This window comes from Solanum dulcamara, chromosome 1 (assembly GCF_947179165.1).
Source record: "Solanum dulcamara chromosome 1, daSolDulc1.2, whole genome shotgun sequence".
In the NCBI taxonomy this organism is placed as follows: Eukaryota; Viridiplantae; Streptophyta; class Magnoliopsida; order Solanales; family Solanaceae; genus Solanum; species Solanum dulcamara.
In genome coordinates, this window is record NC_077237.1 from 85,913,535 (window position 1) to 85,937,599 (window position 24,065).

General features: G+C 30.9%; 3 protein-coding genes across 3 annotated transcripts; 2 read left to right on the forward strand and 1 right to left on the reverse strand.

Moving 5' to 3' along the window:
• Nucleotides 1-791: 791 nt before the first annotated feature.
• LOC129895268 (probable WRKY transcription factor 17) lies at nt 792-4,479 on the forward strand. Its single transcript, XM_055970956.1, has 4 exons — nt 792-866; nt 2,902-3,311; nt 3,594-3,719; nt 4,019-4,479. Exons 1-4 carry the CDS (start codon nt 792-794, stop codon nt 4,185-4,187), a joined length of 780 nt encoding a protein of 259 aa, XP_055826931.1. The 3' UTR covers nt 4,188-4,479.
• A 9,962-nt stretch (nt 4,480-14,441) lies between these two features.
• Nucleotides 14,442-16,252, forward strand: LOC129882411 (probable WRKY transcription factor 11). The gene is made up of 3 exons (XM_055956700.1): nt 14,442-15,122; nt 15,415-15,540; nt 15,830-16,252. The coding sequence occupies exons 1-3, from the start codon at nt 14,464-14,466 to the stop codon at nt 15,996-15,998; spliced, it is 954 nt and encodes a 317-aa protein (XP_055812675.1). The 5' UTR covers nt 14,442-14,463; the 3' UTR covers nt 15,999-16,252.
• Nucleotides 16,253-20,006: 3,754 nt separating this feature from the next.
• LOC129882419 (exocyst complex component EXO70I) lies at nt 20,007-23,186 on the reverse strand. Its single transcript, XM_055956713.1, has 2 exons — nt 22,879-23,186; nt 20,007-22,603 (listed from the first exon to the last, which is right to left on the reverse strand). Exon 2 carries the CDS (start codon nt 22,548-22,550, stop codon nt 20,526-20,528), a length of 2,025 nt encoding a protein of 674 aa, XP_055812688.1. The 5' UTR covers nt 22,551-22,603; nt 22,879-23,186; the 3' UTR covers nt 20,007-20,525.
• Between the last annotated feature and the right edge of the window lie 879 nt (nt 23,187-24,065).

The window sequence follows — 24,065 nt, forward strand, 5'->3', positions numbered from 1 at the left end:
TCTGATATTGTATATGTATCAGCATCTCATGTATCAAGATTTAGTAATTCTGATACATCTTGTTTATGTATCAGAATCTCATTTATCAGCTTTAATGAATCTGATTCATCTTGATTATATATCAGATTATCATGTATCAATATTTAATGTTTCTGATACATCTTGTCTATGTATCAACACCTCACGTACCAACCTTTAGTGTGTCAGATACATCTTGTTTATGTATTAAATTCTCATGTATCAAAATGTAATGATTCTGATACATCATGTTTATGTATCAGCATCTCATAAATCAAGCTTTAATTATTCTGATACATATTGTTTATGTATCAGAATCTCATGTATCAAGATTTAGTTCTTCTGATACATCTTGATTATATATCAGATTATCATGTATCAATATTTAATTATTCTGATACATATTGTCTATGTATCAGCATCCATGTATCTATATTTAATGATTCTGATACATATACAACCTATATCAATACATGTTATGTATCAGCCACAATTCAGTTGAAAAAAATAAAACAATCTTCAATGTATCAACCCTTTATATGTCGAATGATTATGTATCAGCTGTCCTCATTTGTCGAACTTGAATTTACATCACTACCAAGTAACTTACAATGAAAATAATTACCAACCATCCATGTATCAATTATTGATATTCAAATACTATTCTGATTAATTGAAATATGTATCAAATACAACCTCTAAAACTGTAAAAAGCTATCACAGTTTCTCTAGGAACTGCTCATCAGGCTGAAGCATTGACTATTTTAACATTCATGATTTTGCTCAATCACACTGTGCGACGACCTTCTCCGTCACTTCTGAAGACATTACCTACAGTCACAAAAATGGTCTGATGATATTGATACCATAACTTTTCATAGAGCATTAACATTGTTAGACATTTTAAATTATACCATCTGTGATCCTTGCACGACTCGCCGATTATTTTTAGAAAAAAATACATTTTTTCTACCCCTCTTGTTTTCAGATGTTTTGGGAAATTTTGAATGATTAATCTTGTAAAAAATATGTAATCAGTAGTATCGCGATATTTATCTTGAATCGCTTGATGAAAATTAAAATTTGGATTAATTATTTTTTTCGCACTGATACTCTGTTTTTAGAATTTTCCTTGATCTTCATAACTGTTTTGTTCTTAAAATGATTCTTTACCTTATTTAACACTCTAATTGATTGAAACAATTAATCATAACTTAAATTACGTTACTATCCATAAATAACTCACAAGCATTAATTATTTTACACCCAAAAACTGATGTATCAGGAAGGTGAGTAATGTATCAGAAATTTGAAAAAAAAGGGAAATCGGGTAATTTAAAAAAAATGAGGGATACATTATAATTAGTCTTTTTCACTATGAAATTTAGGTAAAGTTTACTTTAAAATAATCAAAAATAATTCGAACTGCACGGATATTGAAGAGAAATCGAAATAATTTAGATGGCATCACAAGGTCTAATTTGATACTACAACATTGAGTTACAAATAAATTAACATAGTATACTTTTAAAAAAATAACTGGACGAATCAAATCATTGACACCCTAATTATATGTATACAAGTTTTTGAGCAAGAATTATATTCATCGAACATATAACACTCTTAGTATATACTTTATACAGTATATTGAAACTTGTTATTATCTTATATATGACAAACGAGAGTCCCTAAAACTAGTGTGGATCTTACATGACATTTTAAAAATAAATCGAAATATACAAGCAATTTTAAAAAGCTTAATTTTAAGTATGTATAATTGAATAACCAAAAAATTGATATAATATAATTCTTTTAAAATAATCATTAATTAACCAAATAATAAACATTACACCAAAATATCCTTCATGTGAAAATGAATGGTTAAAGATTAGTGATATGTGATTTATATAATCTACATCAAAACAAACTCAATTTTCTATTTGTCTTTTTCTTACCCTCCATTATTAACTTGTAGGAGTCGTTTGGTATGAAGGATAACATCAAATAGTTTTGGAATTAAATACTGTCATTTAATTTATTGTTTGGTTGGCAAGTTCGAGGTAATTTATCTCGAAATTAATAATTAGTATCGGGATAAGTTATTTTTTAAGTGGTATAGTAATTTCGGGATAACTTATCCCGGAATAAAATAGAGAAAATGACAAAAATATCCTTTTAAATCTTTTTTATACATCACTTTTCACATTTATATATATTCACATTATTTTTAATACCTTATATAATAACATTTACAATTTTCTCCATTCCTTATTTTTATGATAATTCTTTATATTTTTTAATTAAAAGATTAGATTATACAAATATAATTTTTATTTATTAATTTATTTGACTTAAATGAAGTGATATAAATAATAAATCCTCTTTTACTTTAACAAATTTAAGATGAAAGTTTTATGTTTAAGCTAAATAAGATGAAGATTTTATTTTTAAATACATATGTTACCATTAAGGGAATGCACTCACAAAAATATTTAAGCTAAATAGGATGACAATTTTATTTTTAAGAATAAATAACTAAAGCTTGGAAGAAAAATTTAAATATAACTAAATAAAGTGAAAAGTATTTTTGTAAGCAAATAACTTGTTCTTAAAATTTATGCAATGCATATTATTTTGAATATAACAAATCAAATAATCTATAAAAAATAATTTCACCATAACTTATCTCATCATAAATAATCCTATCAAAACTTTATTCAAATCAAACAATCCGTAGATTTGTACTTTTATTTAATAATAAAATAAATGAAAATAAAAAAATATTCTGTTTTTAGTTGGTCCCATCACTTGTATTACCCTCAAAGAAAAAGAAGTATCTTTTGTTTTTTTTGTATATTGCATAGAAACTACCAAATTAATTAGCCGTTAGATCAAAAAGAAAATTTGACTTACCTGTTTACTCGGTCACCCGGTGATCACTTTTTACCTTTATATATCACACTTTCTGCTTTTCTTCTTCCTGGAAAAAAAAGGGATGAAGTTTCGAAAATGGCTGAAAATTTAGCTTTACAAGAAGCGCCTTCGGCCGGTTCGAAAACCAGCGAGCATTTAATCCGGTTGGTTTCTCATGAACCGGTTAATGTCAATTGCGGTGAGATAGCTGATTTTACGGTTTTAAAGTTTAAGAAGGTTATTTCTATGATGGACGGGACCGGTCATGCCCGGTTCCGCCATGGTCCGGTTCAGATTCCGGTTCCGGCACAAGCTGGGAAACTTCCTATCACCGGAAAACGTTGCAGTGAGCATTCCGGCAAGTGTCGCTGCAAAAAGAGGTTCGTTTCTCGTTTTCTGTCTTTCATTCTCTTTCCCTCACCACCTTAAACACTTTAGCAAATACTCCCTTCATTGACCAAAACAAACTCGTGATATCCACGTTCCCTTGTGTAGCGCGTTTGATAACTTTTTTTCTCCATCTTTAATGACTTCATCACATTTATGTCTCTCTAATATAACTACGCAATTTTACTCCTATGAAAAAATAACGATACGTTTTTAATATATCATCGACTTTATTAATAAATTCACAGTTTCAATTACTTTTTTTTTCTAATTAGAAAATTCCGTCCTAAGAAAGTGATGAGAATCCCGGCGATAAGTTCAAGGATTGCCGATATACCGGCAGATGAGTTTTCATGGAAGAAGTATGGGCAGAAGCCGATCAAGGGTTCAGTATATCCAAGGTAATTACAATGCACTTTAAAGGTGTGAATCGGGTCGGATTGACTTGGGATCCGATTGATTATAACCCGACTCAACCGGCCCGTGTACAAATACTGTAGAAATCGGTTGAATCAGTACTATCTATGATTTGATAGTACCAATTAACCCGGCCCAGCCCGAGATGAGTTGGATCCGATAATGGTTTTCTGATCTGTCCGGCCCACTCAAAAATGGACCATCAATCATAGCTATTAGTTTTCTAATGAATAGTAAATGAACGGCTCAGATGTAATATGAGTTGTTTTTTTTGTTTTATCAGGGGTTATTATAAGTGTAGTAGCTTACGTGGATGTCCAGCAAGGAAACATGTAGAGAGGGCAATGGATGATCCAACGATGCTGATTGTGACTTATGAAGGGGAACATTGTCATACACAAGTTGCGATGCAGGAGAATAATTCTCAAATGGTAGACAAGAAGAAGGAATGAAATGAAAGGTAGATGTAGGGAGGGAAAAGTTGTAGGGTGTTTTTGTAGTTTGGATGTAGTAGAGGGGTGAAAATGATATTTGGGGAAAGTTAGTGGTTAAAAAGAATAGAGAGTAGAAAGTTATGGGATTGGTTTGTTATGTAAATTTGGAAAGATTTTAGGGGTTGAAAGAGAAAAATAGAGAAGAAGAGCAAATTAACCACGATAATGTGCGATATCATCGTAAATAAAAAGATTACAAGTTGGTTCCACAGAGTTCAATATATATATATTTTATTTTATTTTTTGTTCATTCACAAATCATAAGTTGGGAATAAGAAAACTACAGTTGCATTTTACTATTTAATAGTACCTTGAACAGTACTTTTTGTTACATGTTAACACTGGACATGTTGTATAACTCTTTTTTGTCTTGAAATACTAGATTTTTTTTTTTCATCTTTTTAAATCTTGATCGGGTATTTACTTCAAAAGAAACTCATCTAAAACTACCTAAGGTGGTTGGGGTCGGATTATTGATGTGAGGTGGATCTAGAAAAGGTGTGGTTCTAGTTATAACTCTGAAATTATTCATGTATATATTTTATAAAAACGTAAAATTAAATTATGTGAGAAAGTAGCTGAAAGACACGGAAATAAAGGTATCTTTCCTAGATAAGATATAATTTGGTAGGCAGCATTCCTTCATATTTTTATTGATAAGAGATTATAGGTATCCGATAAAATAATCAAGTAAACTTTGTTGAAACATCACTATCGTAGTAGTAATTGTAGTAGAATGTTAATACTCTCTTTGTGTTGCACAAAATATGAAATGGAAAATAAACATATGCTATACCAAATACTAGTTTTCTTTACCCTTCACTTTAATCTTCAGTCTCTAATTTGTCTCAGAAATAGGAAAAAAAAATGCTTCTCACCTTTTAATTTGCCTTACGCGAATTTCAAAGTGAATATCCAATATCGAGTGAAAACCAAAAAAAAAATCCATAAGAATACGCGTAGGAAAAGATAGTTTTGCAGCATATTTCATTTTCTATTGTTGTATGACAAAAAGATTTATGATCCATGGTCTTAATAAATGAGTATCTATACTCTTGCTTTAGTCACTCCATATCAAAGCATTTCATATTTTCACTTTGAAAATTATTTAGACTCATTTTTAAGAGTTCAGTTCTCATGCTATTTGTCTAAGTTTTAGTGGACAATTATATAATATTTATGTTGGTAGAAGATAGAAAATACTATTTAAAATAATTATAGTACACATAAATTGGTCTAAACATCACTTTAATTAAAAATTTATATTACTTTTCTGTCCATCTTTACTTGTCCACTATAATAAAAATAAATGTCCTATAATACTTATTCAATTTATGAAATCAAGAGATAATGTACTCTTAATTTCTAATTTATCCTTATCTTTAATTAGTAGTTATTTTTCTATTACATTTTTCAAGACATTATATTTATTATATTCAAAGGGTGATATGGTAAAATTATCCTTCTATTTATTGTTTCTTAAAAATTGTGTAAAGTCAATAGTGGACAAGTATTGTTGGACGGAGGGAGTATCAGTGTGATGCAACATGGTCGATATTTCTCTAAATTATAGGTATTTGGTGAGTTTCTGTCTAAATTTTGATACGCTAAGTTATTTTATACTTATACTAGTTAGATATAATAAGTATCGGATAAAATAGTTAATTTTGCCCAAGTCAATCCAAACATCATAATTATTATCCAAAAATATATAAAGAATAAGAAGGCAGAAGAATGAGCTAGTGAATCCTTTGCCTTTAGATAGGTCATACTCTATTCATGTCGAACAAAACATGAAGTGGAAAAACACATTTACTAAACTAGTTGTTCTTGTTCCATTGGAAATGACCAAAGACTTTCTTTTTAAGGTGACCAAAGACTTGAAAAAAGCAAATGAATAAGGATTGTTTTGTGATAAATATGATTCCTCCGCTTTCAATTAGAGATTTTAAATTTGAACTATGAAAATTTTAAAAAAGAATTGGTAAGAAATGCTACTCTCCTTTTAATTGGCTTTATGAAAATGCGACTTTAAATTAATCGAACCTCAAAGCAAATATTGAATATCGACGGAGAAAACACGCACAAAAAAAATCACATAGATATAACGCGTAGAAAAGGTCGTTTTGGAACAAATTTCATTCGTCATTTACTGTTTTAACAAAAATTTATTGACCAAAGTCATGACAGTAGACTCATTCTATGTTTCTTCAAAGTTGGTCATGTGAAAGCTATGTCCCTTGACTATTTTTTTTCTTTTTCCAAGTGAACTACATTTTCAATCTAATTTCTTCGCTATTATATTTATTTTATATATCGTATTTGATATATTTTACTTGAATCAAAAATTCTTTTGAGAATCGTCTTTATACCTTTACAAAATAAGAGTAACTTTATGTGCACACTATCCTCTCAGTCCGACAAACCCTACTTGTGAATTTACACTAAATATGTTATTATTGTTAAAGCTACATTTATTCATTCATATACTATGATTATTTCTTTTAAAATGAAGTTCATATTTTCACGTGAAAACAGAGTTTAAATCTCATGTCAAGTGATTTTTTTTCCAATCACCTAAATTTTAATAAAGAAATATATATTATTAGAAGATAGTACTCCCTCCATCCTATTTCATGTGACACCCTATTTTTTAGCCCATTTTAAAAAATATGTCATCTTACTATACTTATAAATAATTTACTTTAAAATTCTATTACTCTTAATAAAATAATTTTCAGTCACACAAATATCTAAAAATTATTTTAGATCACAAATTTTAAAAATCTTTTTTTTTTCCTTAAATACTGTATCAAATTTGAAAAATAACACATCAAATAGAAAAAAATAATAATAAAGATCATATTAAAATAAACATAAACTGATTCAACATCATCCTATTAAAAAAGAAATCACTCCTATAGTCTTAGTAGTACAACACGGTTGATGTTTTCTAGAATGTAATAAAAATAAAGATCAAGGTCAAGGTCAACGTGTATTAGTTAATCTCAGCCGTTCAATATCACCTCCTGTAATCTACGGTCAGAATGTTAGATGAAGCAGTTACTGGCCATAGCCGGTTGATAAAAAGCCAGTCAACGAATAGGCAAAGAGATTAATACTTTTCCTTTTACTTTTCAAAAATTTGATAATTTGATTTTTCTTGTTACTTGTCAAATATGACAAATTAAGAAAGTATAATTTTTTTTTTATCTATTATATCTTCAATTTGTTGAGAGAATTAATATTTTTGGTATTAAAATATTTTAAAATTTGGATTATGACTTTAGTGATAAATAAGATTAAAATGATAAACTCACCATATTAATAATTAATTTCTTAATAGATATATTAAATCAAAAATTGACAAGTAAAAGAGAACGAATGAAGTACGTTTCCATGTGGGTTTCCACAAAGAGTCAGCTTTAATAATTATAGTTTTGTTTAACTAATACTTAAGTAATAATAATAATAATGTCAAATGTAGCTTCGTGTATGGTTTCTTAATTTATTTATTTTTTGTTTTTCACCCGGTGTTTAGAGTAGAGTCTGCATTAGAATCCTGATTAAATTTGAATCATGTATTGTATGGCTTAATTTGAGAGTGATGCTCTCAACAAAATTTCTCCATACTCAAACTCGAACTCGAGACTTCTGATAAAAAATAAAATAATTTCACTACTGCACCACAATTCATATTGATTATTATTTCTTAATTAGAGAAGTACAAATAAGTCAATCGTTTAAAGATTTTATTCTCTTAATCAATACCTTTTTTTATTATACTCATGTCTCTATTAATTCAAATGCACACTAGATAAGATTCATTAATTAAAAGGGAAGCATTTCTTATCAAGAAATTTTTATTCGTAAGAGTTAAAATCGAATTTAAATTTTCTAATTAAGAGTATAAAGATTTTATCCATCTGACTAGGGATGTCAAATGGATATGGTGTGTCAAAATAAAGTGAGTAAACAAATGAATCGGATCATTAACTAATTTAAAAGTTACTTACTCTATTTTATATAACTCGACTCATATTGATTTGATACAATTCTTAAGAAAAAATTTACTCGGTGTGTATTTGACTAAATTAATTTTATGAAACTCTAAATTTGACTAATATTATTTTATGTAGTAATTTAATATTAAGGATAGAAGAAAAAAAAAATAATTTTTTCTTGATTTTTTAAATTGAACAAGTAAAACACAATATTTATTTTAATATAGATCATAGAGGTCATGTAATATAAAATAGAAAGAGTATATGGGGATGAATATGGATTGGGCTCAATAATGAATTATAATCCAATCCGTCCAACTCTTAAATTTTTAAACTAGAAAATAAGTTATTTTTTTTATAATAGCTATAAATAACATATGAAAAAAAATAAAAAAATATTTTTACAAAATTTTCATGGGTCAATTTGAATTATATATCAGCCTAATGCTTAAATGAATCGAAATAGATCAAGTTAATAAATAAATATATTATTAATTTGTTTAAATTTGAACGAATTAAAATAATAATAATTTTTAATGAGCTAATTTTATCGCCCAAATCCGACCATAGCTAGCACTTGATCATGATCTCTCATTTGATATCTAATACCTAATATAATAGTAATACCTTTGATACCTATCATAATACAAGTTGGTGGCTTACATTTTAATATTATTCTATAGTGTATTATGATCTTGTTTAGTCAATGATCCTAGGTATCATTTCCAAGTGGGTAAAAAGCAAAAACAAGTAATTATAATTTTTAAATGATTATTGGGTTCCAGCAACTCTTATTTTATCTCTTGAAGATTTCTTGTGATTTTTTCTGTAATTGCTTTTGCAACATGTTAGATATTATATGCTTTATTTGCAATAGTCTTTTTATCCATGTATATTTTAAATTGTTAGATTGATTTTGCATCAATATTATATGGTTCAACAAATTTAACTCTCAAATTATAAAATATTAGAGACTTTATAGCCTTATGGCATCCAACTTGGAAAATTTTGTTAGAAAGGTAACTTTTATTTTTATTTTTTGAGGTAAAGTTGTGTACACGTTATTCTCTTTAGACTTTAATTTGTAAAATTACATTTAATATATTGTTATTGTTGTTGAAACTTCTACTTCTTGGAATGCTTTCACTGTAAATTGGTGGCTTTAATTTCTATCGTAAATGGCTGAAGATTTAAGAAGTGATAAAATTGCTTAATTTGTTCAATTAATATATGATGAGACAATAATCTAATCATACTAATTAACTATTGAAGGAAAATAATTTATTTATGAACTTAAAAATTCTTGAATCTTGCTACAAGATCTTTCTTAATTTTTTTATTCTGTATTTTTTTTTATATTTTTTCGTGTATTCTTGTGTATTTCTGTGTATTGAAAATAATCTAGCGACATCCCTATTTATAATAGTAAGAAATCAAATTAAACTAGGATTAGAAAACTTATTCCTATATAAATTAGGACAAACAAATCCTAACTAGACATGAATTAAATAAATAGCAAATAACAAATTCTAAACAACTTAGAATTCCTACTCTAACTTTGAATTATTATTCCAACATTCTCCTGTAATTCCAAGTTGTATACTCTTTGTCTTTTTCTTCTTGTCATTGTTGTTGTATTGGAAAGCCTTTTTCTTCAATTTTCAATTTCATTCTTGTCGTTGTTTTGGAGAAGTTCTCTTCAATCTTCAATTTTTTTTGTCTGTCCCATAGGTACGGTCTGCCCGATCTGTAGGATCGGTCTACCCGGCTCGAAGGCTCGGTCTACCCGGCCTGTAGGTCCGGTCTAGTGTTAGAACAATTTGTCTCCAACTTTCGTTGATGTCCTTCTCACCAACTCCCTTTTTTTGGTGTTGAAGCACATTATCTCCAACTCTCATTGATGCCCTTACCACCAACTCCTTTTTTTTTTTATAACTTTCTCCAACTTTTAATTAGAAAAAGTTTTTTCCTCTTGTGCCATGTTTGCTTGCACTTCTTTAATTCTGCAATATTTTTGTAAGTCCTTCATCCTAGCATGATGTTTTCATGCATATATCATTTCGTCCAACGCTTGTCATCATGATCATTGGCCAGACGGACGGCATATATGGGTCATAGCCACCCGCCTTCAGCGGAAACTCTTTAATTCTATACCAAGATCATAGAAGCTCTGATACCAATTTGAAGGAAATTATTTTATTTATAAACTCAAAATCTCTCGAATCTTGCTACAAGATCTCTCTTGATCTTTCTATTCTGTATTTTTCTGTGTATTTTTGTGTATTTTTGTGTATTTTTGTGTATTGAAATAATATAACAACATCCCTATTTATAATAGTAAGAAATCAAATTAAACTAGGACTAGAAAATCTATTACTATATAAATTAGGACAAACAAATCATAACTAGACATGAATTAAATAAATAGTAAATAACAAATCCTAAACAACTTAGGATTCCTACGCCAACTTTGAATTATTATTCCTACAATTATGACTGTTTTATCCTTCAAAATGAGATTTTTTTCATGCGAATCAGAATTAGTCAAATTTTTGAATGGATAGCAGACAGTTAATTGAGGGGAAAAAAATTATGAATGATACATGGTTATTATCGGGACTTCCCCTCCTTTTTCTTTATTTAAAAACCATTTATATCAGTGTCTCAACAATTGGTCAGTAGAAGAGAAATGAATTCTTGAATAATTATTATATTTGAGTATTATCACTAAGGAAATTTTAAAATATATATAAAAATAAATGAATAATGAAACCAAGGAGATTTAATATATAGTATTGACATTTTAAACAAGCTTAGCTTATATAATATAATTTTTCGATAAAAAATATCAATTAACTCCCTTGAGACACAATCTGCTCCTATCTAATTTGTGATGTGCAAAACTATTAGGTCAAAAGTTTATCTTTAATTAGCTAACAATATAGAGCCCGTTTGGATTGACTTAAAAAAGTAACTTTTATGTATGAAGTGCTTTTAGAACTTTGAAGTGCTTAAAATTATTTTTATAAATAAGCAGTTGAGTGTTTGGATAAAAATGCTTATGATGTGAATTTTATGGTTAAAAGAATAAAAAAAGATAGTTTGAAAATTTAGTTAAAATATAAGGGATATAAAAGTAATTTCCATGGTCAAAGAAAATGACTTTAAGCACTTTGGAAAAAAAAAGTTAGGAATCCTAACTTTTCATTTTTGACTGACTTTAAGAACTTTATGGCTTAAAGTCAGCATTAGGCAAACACGTCCAAAAGTTAAAAAGGGGCTTTAAGTTGGTTTTGACCAACTTAAAGCCAATCCAAACGGTCTCATAATGACCACATTAGAAACCTTAGTATCTCCTAGTTTTATATTAATATAAGTCACATGTTATAAACTAATTATTTTTATCAACATGGGTTGTGGTGCAATGGTGGGACTGCTTCATCCTTAATCAGAGGTCTCGAGTTCGAGCCTTGGAAATGAAAAAAATCATGTTGGGAGCGTCACCCCGAGTGGGCCCTGCAGTGAGCGATCCGAATTTAGTCGGGGTTCCACGGGCTTCAGACACCGAATGAAAAATAAAAAAATAAAAAAATAAAAAATAATTGTTTTTAAAGATGTCTTTTTGAAAAAGAAATTATATTATAATATTATATTCAAATAAATTGAGTATAAATATATATGAGAACAACTCAACTGAAAGTTTGCTTGGTCAAAATGGATTAAATTTGAGTTGATAGCGATTGATAGATTTTTGTGTTTACTTAAACAAAAAATAAATTAATTTTATCTGATTTCTTAGCCTTTTCCAATATTTTTGAGATATACAATATAATCAATTCAATATATTAGATTTATGGATAAAATTTCTCCATAAGTTGATAAATATTTATTTTCTTGTTCTATCTCACTTCTTGAAAAAGAGGAACAACTGATTTTTTTCAAATGTAATATCCTTAAGAGTTAAGTGAGAGAAAAACTTTCAATTAGACAATATATTATTTACTTTTGGATAGTAAATTAAAAGTCATTTAATTCGAGGGAATGCACTTTGTCTAACTTTAATTTCAGAATGAATCTGGTCAATTATTTGGGGGAAATGAATCTTAACTAACTTTAAAATTTTCAAAATATGATAAAAAAAAATACTTTTCTATTTGTTTATCAATTCCATTTATAAATACCACGATGACCGAACAAATTTAAAACACATCAATTTTCCAAGTCCGATTTTGTCCAATTTAATAATAAAAATATATTTTAATAAATTGAATGGTTAAAGATTTGAGATAATTTGAGTGAAGTTTATAGATCTACTTTATATTTATGTAATATTGGTTAGAGTGCATAACATGTGTTATTGCAACCTCCTGTATGAAATCAAAATCTCCCTTGAACATTGCATATAGCTGGTCAAATGGTTATTTAAAAATTAATTAAATCAATCGAACCAAATCGTAAAATTATAAGCTTTTATATGAATACATAATTATACCAAATAATTAGAGTAGGTTGTACATTTTATTAAAATTAATCGAAAACTAATGAATCATATCGAATTGATTTAAATTTTTTGTCTTGGAATGATAAAAACGATCACAATTTAATAAGTAAATAACACTCAAGTCTCAGTTCTCAAATCTATTATGCTCATACTAAAAATAAATTAATTCTAATATCGATCTTGAGTAGTAAACTAAAATGTATTGAGTATCTTTTCTCTCGTATGATTAATTTTTTTCTTGTTGAATACCTAATTTTCTAGCATACTAGGTTCTCAAGTCTCATTTTGATTAATATATTTTCACTCGTATCATTTGTATTTTTCTTCTCTTTGCTTAATATATTAGAACAATAAAATAGATATACAAAACTCATTTTTATATTTTATTTTTCATGTTCCCTTGATTCACCATCATTTAAACAATAAAGATTATTAGAGAGTTTTGCCAAACACTTGCAAGGGATAGTATCATGATGTTACTTCTACTTGCAGCCTTAGATGAAGTTTTAAAATAATAAAAAATCGTTCGAACCATCCGTTATCGAAAAGAAATCGAAATGATTTAGATGGTATCAAAAGGTCTAATTTAATATTACAACATTAAGTTACAAATAAATTAGAAAAATGGGTCAACAACATCAACATGTGTATTTGAGAGATTGTCTTCGGACTGAGGAGGTTCGTTGAGGTGTTTACACAGGCCTGTGGTCCTCTTTTAAATTCTGTCGAGAGTTCGGATTGCTCCACCTAAGTAGAACGAAAAGAAAGAATTGAAAAAGAAAAGGGGGAGTTATTGTGAAGCCTAGAAAGGCGGAAGCGAAAAATCACTTATACCGAGTTCCCCAACAACAGCTTAGCTTAGTAGCAACACTCTTTCTACTAGCCGACGTGGTGGTGTACACCTAGCTTTATCGCTGGACTAGTCACTGGCTAGAGGGCGATCGATCTACCGGATCGAAAGCAGCCGAGAATGTTATGTAAAAAGGACCACGGAGAATAAATAACTGGACGAATCAAATCATTAACACCCTAATTGCATGTATACAAGTTATCGAGTAAGAATTATACTCATCGAACATATAATATTCTTAGTATATATTTTATACGGTATATTGAAACTTGTTATTATCTTATACATGACAATCGAGAGATCCTAAAATTAGTATGGATCTTACATAAAATACTAAAAATAAATCAAAAATATATGAGAGCTTTTAAAAAACTTAATTTTAACTATGTATAATTGAATAACCAAAAAATTTGATATAATGTAATTCTTTTAAAAATAATAATTAATTAACCAAATAATAAACATTAAACCAAAATATCCTTCATGTGAAAAGGAATGGTTAAAGATAAGTGATAAGAGATTTATATAATCTACATTAAAACAAACTCAATCTTCTATTTGTCTCTTTCTTACCCTCCTAATTTATTTTTAATTTAAAAACAACTTAAAGATTTATGCATTTGTACTTTTATTTAATCAAAAAAAGAAAATTAAAAAAAAATGATTTTGTTTTTGGTTGGTCCCACCACTTCTATTGCCAGCAAGAAAAAGAAGTAATTTTTTTGTTTTTTTGTTAATCACATAGAAATTATCAAATTAATTTCAGCCGTTTGATCAAAAAGAAAATTTGACTTACCTGTTTACCCAGTCACCCGGTCATCATTTTTTTCCTTTATATATCACACTTTCTGCTTCTTCTTCTTCGTGTGGCCCAAAAAAATGGCTGTCGTTTCGAAATTGACTGAAAATTTTGCTCTACAAGAAGCTGCTTCGGCCGGTTTGAAATCCATGGAGCATTTAATCCGGTTGGTTTCTCATGAACCGGTTCATGTAGATTGCCGTGAGATAGCTGATTTTACAGTTTCGAAGTTTAAGAAGGTTATGTCTATGATGGACCGGACCGGTCATGCCCGGTTCCGTCGTGGTAGGGTTCAGGTTCCGGTTCATCCTGATTCGTTTACTTCGTTGTCTCTTGCTCCTTCGTTGAACTTTGCTCCGGCGAAGGAGACACTGACACCTGCACCGGCGCCGCCACAGACGACGTTGACGCTTGACTTTACGAAGCCGAATGTTGACTGTCCGATCGGGAATTCTAATGCTGTTACTGCTGTTGCTACTGCTGTGAAATCTAAGGAGGTTTTCAGTTTATCAACGCTGATGAAAACTCCGACGCCGACGAACTCGTCGTCGTTTATTTCGTCGATTACCGGCGAAGGAAGTGTATCGAATGGCAAGCAAGGTTCTTCTTCTATGTTGTTGCTTCCTGCACAAGCTGGGAAACTTCCTATCACTGGAAAACGATGCCGTGAGCATGAACCATCTGAAAATATCTCCGGTAGCAAATCCACCGGCTCCGGCAAGTGTCACTGCAAAAAGAGGTTCGTTTTTCGTTTTCTGTCTGTCATTCTCTTTCCCTCACCTACTTCAACACTTTTAGCAAATACTCCATTCATTGACTAAAAATTAACTCGTGATATCCACGTTCCCTTGTAGCGCGTTTGATAACTTTTTCTCTCCGTCTTTGTTGACTTCATGGCATTTACGTTTTTCTAAAATATTATTAACAATATAATCGCTTGTAGACGTAATTTTAGTAAATGTTTTTGATAAATCATAGACTCAATTAATAAATTTAGATATTTTAAATTTGATTTTTTTCTTTTAAAACAGGAAATTCCGTCCTAAGAAAGTGATAAGAATCCCGGCGATAAGTTCAAGGATTGCCGATATACCGGCAGATGAGTTTTCATGGAGGAAGTACGGGCAGAAGCCGATCAAGGGTTCAGCATACCCAAGGTAATTACAATGCACTTTAATTGTGTGAATTGGGCCGGATTGACCCGAAACCAGATTGATAATAGCCCGACTCAATCGGGCCGTACGGCCCATACGGTAGGAATCGGTTGAATCAATACTATCTGTAATTTGATAGTAACTAGCCCGGCCCGGGACGAATTGGACCAAATACGGATTGAGTTTAATCAGCCCGGCCCGACCCGGCCTTGAGATGCACAATATTTGTTTTCTAATGAATAGTAAATGAACGGCTCAGATCTAATATGAGTTGTTTTTTTTGTTTTATCAGGGGTTATTATAAGTGTAGTAGCTTACGTGGATGTCCAGCAAGGAAACATGTAGAGAGGGCAATGGATGATCCAACGATGCTGATTGTGACTTATGAAGGGGAACATTGTCATACACAAGTTGCGATGCAGGAGAACAATTCTCAAATGGTAGACAAGAAGAAGGAATGAAATGAAAGGTAGATGTAGGGAGGGAAAAGTTGTAGGGTGTTTTTGTAGTTTTGGATGTAGTAGAGGGGTGAATATGCTATTTGGGGAAAGTTAGTGGTTAAAAAGAATAGAGAGTAGTAGAAAGTTATGGGATTGGTTTGTTATGTAAATTTGGAAAGATTTTAGGGGTTGAAAGAGAAAAAGAGAAAAGCTTTTGCAAAATTTTGACTCCTTTACTTTTTATTTATTGGCTAATAGGCGTTTGAATATAAATTTATCAAAAAAAAAAAATCTCTTCTCTTAAACCATCTGTGTGGGGAGAGTATTTTATTTTTTTGGAAAAATTATATGAAATATCAAATATGGACTAGCTAATTAGCTAATATAATTATAGTTTAAATTAATTATGGCTCGCGGCAAACATCTAGCTGTAATTATAGATTAAGTTTTGTATAATTCGCGCGATTATACAAATGTTGTGCGCGATTATACAAACAATGTGCGCGAATACAATTTGAGTTTTGTATAATTCGCTCGATTTATACAAATGTTGTCAGCGAATCGAATTGTATAGCAAAATATACAAACACTACAAATTGTATAGCGAATCATACAAACGCTGTGCATAAATTATATAGTGAAATATACAAACACTACAAACATATATAAATGCTGCTATAATTATTGCTACGAATTGTAATTAACAAATTATAGCTATAAAATATAATTAAGATATATTTGAGTGACTATATGCAAAAATTCCCCCTTTTTTTTTTTACTAGAGTGATCAAATCTATTTTTCAAATTTGCTAATTTTAATTTTAAGTTGGAACACAAATTTGACAATAATATATAATCAGAACGGTCTCTTAAATTATTTTTTTAAAAAAAAGTGTTATGTCCAAAAGAATCCTAAGTTTGCTTACAAATTTTGACTGAAAATGTTTCGAGATTTGTCATGCAATGATGTTGTCTTCTTTCCATAGTGTCTTTATTATAAAATGCTTAATGAGAAAATAGTCAAAAAAGTTGTGCAATAAAATGGGTTAGGTCCATCCAATTATTTATTATTTTATTTCCTCCATCTTATTTTAATCATTTGCTTTAGCTTTTCTTATGCTTATTAGATGTTGTTTTGAGAATTGAATTCTTCAATATTAAAAATATAGTCAGAAACTATTTTACGTTTTTGAGTTAAAACGACAATTAAAATGAGACGAGGATATTTTTATAGAAATATATTTGACAAAGTTGAGGTCTCTTAGTCATCACCAACTAACAAGATTCTATTCTTTGAAGGATTGCATCAATTAATTAATGAAAAATTAAGTATAAATTGGTTTGTTTATGTATATTAGAACTTAGAAACTTTAATTAATTCCCCCCACCCCACCCCCTCAATTTTATAGTTACTGCAAGTTCAAGATTTGAACAATTTTTCTATTGAGGAATTTGTTTTCAAGAAATATAGGGGGAATTATTAAAATCTATAAAATAGGAGATACCAATGCTACTTTACAAATTTAACCTAAAACTTTTTTACTAGTGCAAGGGACAATGGGGAAGGATAAAGTTGTACCTTTAATTCATGAGATAATAAAACTAATCATTATGGTGAAAACCTTTTTGGAAGAATCACAATGTAAATAGTTGACTTGTGTCTTTATATATGTGTTTAAGTTTCGCTCTTCGAGTTGAGTTAAATTTAAAGTTCATTTTTTTTAGAGATCGGCTATATCGTAAATTTTAGGTAGAGGTAGGTTCAAGAAGAACTAGGGAAAGGCATGATCCTAAATAGGAAGATTTAGAGGTCGAGAATAACGGTAGAAGGACAATAGGCAGTCGAGTGTTGTAGTATTAGTTAGTATATGCATAGTATCTTATTCTCCTAATTTCCACTATTACATGTTTTATTTGTTTTGTTTATCTTGCTATTTTGTTGTTCCAATTTTTTCTTTTCTATTATGCTTTGGTTACAATTGTTTTGAGCCTCTATTCAAAAACAATCTCTATACCCTACAAAGATGGAGATAAAGTTTGCGTACATCCTATCATCTTCAAATTCCGCTTGTACAATTACATTGGATATGTTATTGTTGTTTGTATATCTAAACTAGGCCCACACAATTAACGATCAACCATGATCATATTAATCTGATATTGGGCCTCCATCTTATATTAGTTACTTCAAATATCCTATCATGGGAGTGCGAGAGTTGAGTTTCCACATAGATGAGTGATGAGTCACTTTATCACCTTTTATGATCTTGAACAATCCTCGTCTTATGCTTGTTGCTTGGTGGACATGTTTGATAGGATTAAATCTAATAGGATGAAAGATGAGGGAATATAGTGCCATGCAATACAAGTTCAAATAAAATAAAGTGTTCCATCTATCGATAACAATTTTTGGAGTAAATTTTATCAATACATGTCTCACGATACAAAATTTGGGGGGAGGGGGGCGAGGGGGTTGTGATCAACACCCGATCACCCACCAAGCTAATCCATTACCGCTGTCGTATTCCAACAACAACAATATATTTTTACAAGTGGAGTCTGTGGGTTGGTGTATGCAGACTTTATGGAAGAGAGGCTACTTCCGACCCTCAGGGTGACTCGTACCATCATACAATAAACAAAAATAGAAAGCTAACAAGAAGAGACCATGGGCATAATCAGAGTAGCAAAATATGCCTAAATCTATCATGAGATGGGCTAAAATTCACAAATAGCCACAATTTTTGAACCCTAGTCATTGAAAAATAGTTGTTGTCAAGAAATTTCAAATTTTAACCATGGAGTTTTACTTGTGATATTTGAAACTGAAGGAAAAGTGGTCAGTAAACACTTGAACAAATACATCCCAATATAATAAACATTTACCCAAAAGTTAAGCAGCCTCTAAAGAGTACAAGGTTGTCATAAACATCATTTCACATAGTACTTCATCCGTTCCAATTAGCTCATTTCACGCTCATTAATAAAAATAATAAATAAAAAGTATAATTTACTAAATTATGCATATTTATTAGATGCTTCTTGAGAATCAAGCATTATTAAGAAGAAAGAATTCTTTAATACAATGACATAGTTGAAAACCCTTACTATTTCGACAATTATTTTGGGACAAAATTATTCGCTAAAGCTATACTTATTTTGGGACGGAGGGAGTAATTGTTTTAAGGTTGTCATTGGAGGGTAGAAAGCATTCAATAACCATGATTGTAAAGAGAAGAAGAAAGACAAATTTAAGCAACAAGAGATTTTACTCATCTTTCCTTTCTTTTTCCATCCTATACAATCTAAGACAAAGGAATGGAGATAAAGAATGATTACTTTCTAGGATAATAACGTCACATGGCCATTTGACAAAAGTAATTATCAAAAAAATAGTCATTCGCTGTATAAGCATGTATAGTTAGTATATATTTCATGTATAGTCAAGCTATATTCAGTTTTTGAGTGTATCATAATATATATTCAGTGTGTAGCTCATGTATAAGTAATGTAAATAAAACATAGCTATATTTGTTGTAAACTAATTAGTTTATTGTATATATTTGAAATTGTCCCTACTTTCTTTAACTCTCATCATTCTTCCTTTTGGTACTGAATTCCAATGGTTTTAATCTCCTTTCCACAGTGAGAAACTATGTTGCTCGAACTCTTCAAAAACATTGCAGCACCTTTGTCGAATCGTCCAAAAATTCACTACTTTTGTAGGATCCGACATGCACCCAACAACATTTTTGAAGAGTCTAAGCAACATAGGTTGGAAATGGTGTTTCAATAGCGCCAAAAAAAGCATAGGAAGTGAAAAAGAATCCCCAAAACACAAGAAGCTAGTAGGATGATAATATAGTCTAACAAGAAACATATGAAAACAACATTACAAGCCAAATCTTGTATAATTCAGTTCATTGCCTCGGCTAGTCAACTAAAGAGCTAAAGTCCAATAAGAAACTTATTAAATGGGAGTAAATCCACTCAGCAGAGGATATTTGATGATCAAATGGTAATTGCTAGTAAAGAAGACAGCATATCTTTATTAATAAACATTGTTCCGATTAAGGCTCAGAGCGGCTACTTCACCTGACATTTCCATCTAATAGGAATAAATAACATGTTGCATATTATGTAGAGATCATAAAGATACATATAAGAATTGGTAAACCTCTAGAAATGAAAATTACCTATATTGTACAAACAGCTGCAACAATTCAGGCGACAGTACTGCTTCTTACTTTGTCGCTGAACTAATCAGTAAGTATGCTGGACAAATTGAATCGGTTTAACCGACAAATCCTCCATAGATCTAACTAAAAGGCCAGGTGAGGATAGCTGCATCCCAGTGTTTCAACAGTTTTGTGTGGCAACGATGTGCTTCTATATGCTTGTAAATCCGACCTGGCTAAATGGTAGTGAATGAATCCTTCAGGAACTTGCTATACACAGACAGACGGCCATCTAGAACATGGACGGTTAACACCAGAGGACCTGTCAAGTTTAACTGTTGTCCTAACAATAACAATAACAATCTAACAATTACTTAACGGTAGGAGAAGTTTGATTCTGATCTGTAATAACATTGCTGAATTTTCCACTAGGATGTCGGACTTTAAAACTACCATGTTTCACAGGTTTTGGATGAAACAGACCGTTCAGCATTTTTTCCAAAGACTGAGCCGTATATTTCACATATTTGCCACTTCCTTCTTGTTCAACCAACGGCCCATAGTTCTGCATGTAACTCCGGTAAACAGGCACAATTGCTTGAATGATTAACTGGCATGTCTTATCCCGTAGGTCTTTGTCCAGCATTACCCAATTAGACTGCTTCTTATACATTTCATCAAACGCTTCATTAAAAGCTTTTAATCGTTTCTTGACAAGATCACGAGCAGTAGCGCGCCCACCAGAAAACAAAATAAGACCTTCCCTGCTTAATAAAGCAGGAAGTTTTCCCCAGCTCTCTTTCAAGAAAAAGGCAGAATAGTACTCCTTGTACTGTTCATGCTCTCTTAACCGAGAATCTCCCAGCAGACCTCCAAGTTTAGTTCCTTTCAAATGCTTATATAGATGCCAATGATTATTCATCAAGAACACGTATGACAAAATAACATCATGATAGGCCTTAGACCATGTCTCTAAATTCACGTCAACAGCTCTCATTATATTCAGTAGCTCATTAATGAGGAGGCGCTCTTGAAATTTTTCCTGCTTCCAACTTCTTTCAATAATCAGAACTTGGGTGAGGATAGATTTATAGTCATCCCCAAGCAGCTTATTGCAATAGTCGGTAATGAAAATAATAAGTTTCGGAACACTTCCATCGGGAGGAGGTGGCGTTTGCCTTTGCAACTCAACTTGAACCAGAAGTTCCCAAAAGATCTCACTAGCACCTTCAATCACACTCTTGATTAAATCCCTAGTCAAATTTTGTATTTCCACACACGCAGCTCCACCAAAGAGCCGATTGAAATCCAATCTTAACTTGTTTAATGACGCAAATATGTCCAACAACTTCAACAGCTTAATAGGATCCTTCTTACTCTCTGTAACCGTTTTTCCAAATTGAAGGAACGCAAGAATGCCTGCTTGGGCAGCTATCTTAGCGAAACAGCTCATCCACACATCCAACCCTATTCTCTCAAAAACATCATTACAAAGTTTATATTCAGCTTCAAAAAGATGTTTTACAGCAAATTCTAAATGCTTACCCCACTGAGCAATGTGACCCTCTATGCTCTGCACATCATTGAACTCGGAGACTGAAATTTCTAAATAATCCAAATTAAGTGCCTGCAAACTTGTCCGGACATTAGAACTCCTCACCTCAACATAAATAGATATGCACTTATCAAGCCTGTCATTAGCAATCAATCTTCCAATTATAGCCTGTAGCTTCTGGATAACAGTCACTGGCAAAGGGGAGGGCGCAATGCAGGCTTGTTCACCTGGCAAGGCTGGATCAGACATTGGCAGCGGAATAGTATTTTCAACCAAGAGCCGTCGAAATTCACTTTCCAATCTGTCCAACGCAACCTCAAGAAGCCCTCCATCAAGCCGACCCTTTTCCTCCCCACTGTGCAATTCCCTTAGAGAAGTCAATGCCTCCTTCATACTTGAAGTAAACCTGTCATCAGCAACCGCATGGTCCTCTAGGTACTCCACAATATCTGCCAACCACTGAATTGCCATCTCACAATTCTCCCCTAAAAATCTTAATGCCTCTTCAAGCCTCTTGAGCACACCAAGGTACCCCGGGAGATCCGATTGAGGGTCGGACAACGACTTCTCGAGTCCATGAATTGCATCAAACACTTTTAAAACCGCCGTCGCAGGGACAACAGCACGGTTAATATGTCCTCCAACAGCACCAAGAGCATCTTTCTGCGCCCTAATTGGCCTAATTGCTGCTTCCAAACATGGCAATCTCTGAATAATCTCATCAAATCTAGGCCCAGCTTTTTTAATAGATAAACCTAAAGCTTTTGACTTTTCAAAATTTGCCCTCAAACATTTTCTTGCAGACATCAAATTTTCAATCCCTTTCTCCATCTGGGTCATCACCAAAAAACCAACAAAGACCCACTAATCCACTAATGAACCCACAAATGAATCTGAATAATCAAACAGTTTAACACATAAAGATTGTATCTTTCCTTGTAGGAAAATGCCCCCCCCCCCAAGCCCTATATATGCAATACACTGAAACAAACTTCAAAAAGATTCAATCTTTTGCTCTTCATCATGTCATATGATTAAAAAAACCACAACCCCAACAAATAATTCCCAACCAAAATAAAGAAAATCAACAACTATTCATACAAGAACAACAACAACAACAACAAAAAGACTGATAAATAGAGAGAATGGATTTGTCAGAAGAACTCACAGATAAAATTTCAAGTCAAGATCCAGTTAATATGAGCAAGATTTGAATTTGGAACTTTTTTGTATGTACTGTATGGATGTTGGGAAGAAGAAACGAGAGTGGCGAGAAAGTAAACCCTAAAGATAAATTGGGAAATGAAAAGGGAGTGCTTTTTTTCACAACACACTCATTGCTTAGTCCAAGAAATTGTTTGTCCTCCTGGCAATGACAAAATACTGGACAGTACCACTACACTACACCATTCCTTTTCTCTCTCCAATTTATTTTTTTTGGTTGACAATTTGAGATTTATGAAATGATTTGTTCATTTCCAAAAATGAAAATGAAATCATATTTCGAGTTGATTCTACTTTGTGTCACCCCCTTTTTGTCTTTCTTGTGCTATTTTGCCATTTTTGAAAAAATAATAATCTATTTTGTTTCATTTTTAAGATATTAATTGACCCATTTTATAGTAGTAATAAGTAAATATCAATAAGTTGAGAATTCAAGTTACATGAAAGATAAATAGAAATATTATTACTAAATACAAGAGTTAATTTTTTTAATGTATTTACTTTCTTCTCAACTAAATTCGTTGGGTGTAAGGTGGCCAACTCCCAACTATCTATTATATGAATCAATTTGGATCTTGTTCCATAAATTTCTTGAAATAAACTTTACAAATTATAAAATTACGTGAAATATGCTATTGTATAAAAGTATTTTTTTTCTAATTAAAGATATTTTGAAAGCATTGAAAGAAAAGGTAATAAGAAAATCTGTTTAATTGTAAAAGAATAAGTTTTTGTCAATATGTATAAAAACACAAAGAACAAACTTTGTTTAAACTCTATGAATTAGGCCTAGAAGAAAGCCTAAAAGGTAAAAGTCAATGGAAAAGTTTTACTCGAGGAACAACGATCAAGATTGAATAATCGAAAGTTTGCATGTCAAAAATCTAATTAATTCTCCTTTTCCTCTTAAAACGAATTAATTAAGAGTTTAACTTATATACACTGATGTTATTATCTAGGTTTAGGGGTCATAAATATTGTGTTTGCCCAACCAAATCAAGTATGAGCATCAAATATTTGTGCCCAATTAAATTCTTCATGTTACAAACCAACACATCCTTGATCAAGTTGGAACACAATAAACTAAGACAATAATTTGAGACCAAATCTTTACCAGAAATAAAAGGAACA

Coding starts and splice junctions, on each gene's coding strand:
- LOC129882411 (XM_055956700.1), top strand. CDS start 14,464: ATGGCTGTCGTTTCGAAATTGACTGAAAATTTTGCTCTACAAGAAGCT. Junction 15,123..15,414: donor AAGTGTCACTGCAAAAAGAG/GTTCGTTTTTCG, acceptor CTTTTAAAACAG/GAAATTCCGTCCTAAGAAAG. Junction 15,541..15,829: donor AAGGGTTCAGCATACCCAAG/GTAATTACAATG, acceptor TTGTTTTATCAG/GGGTTATTATAAGTGTAGTA.
- LOC129882419 (XM_055956713.1), bottom strand. CDS start 22,550: ATGACCCAGATGGAGAAAGGGATTGAAAATTTGATGTCTGCAAGAAAA.
- LOC129895268 (XM_055970956.1), top strand. CDS start 792: ATGATTTTGCTCAATCACACTGTGCGACGACCTTCTCCGTCACTTCTG. Junction 867..2,901: donor TACCTACAGTCACAAAAATG/GTCTGATGATAT, acceptor CAAATTAATTAG/CCGTTAGATCAAAAAGAAAA. Junction 3,720..4,018: donor AAGGGTTCAGTATATCCAAG/GTAATTACAATG, acceptor TTGTTTTATCAG/GGGTTATTATAAGTGTAGTA.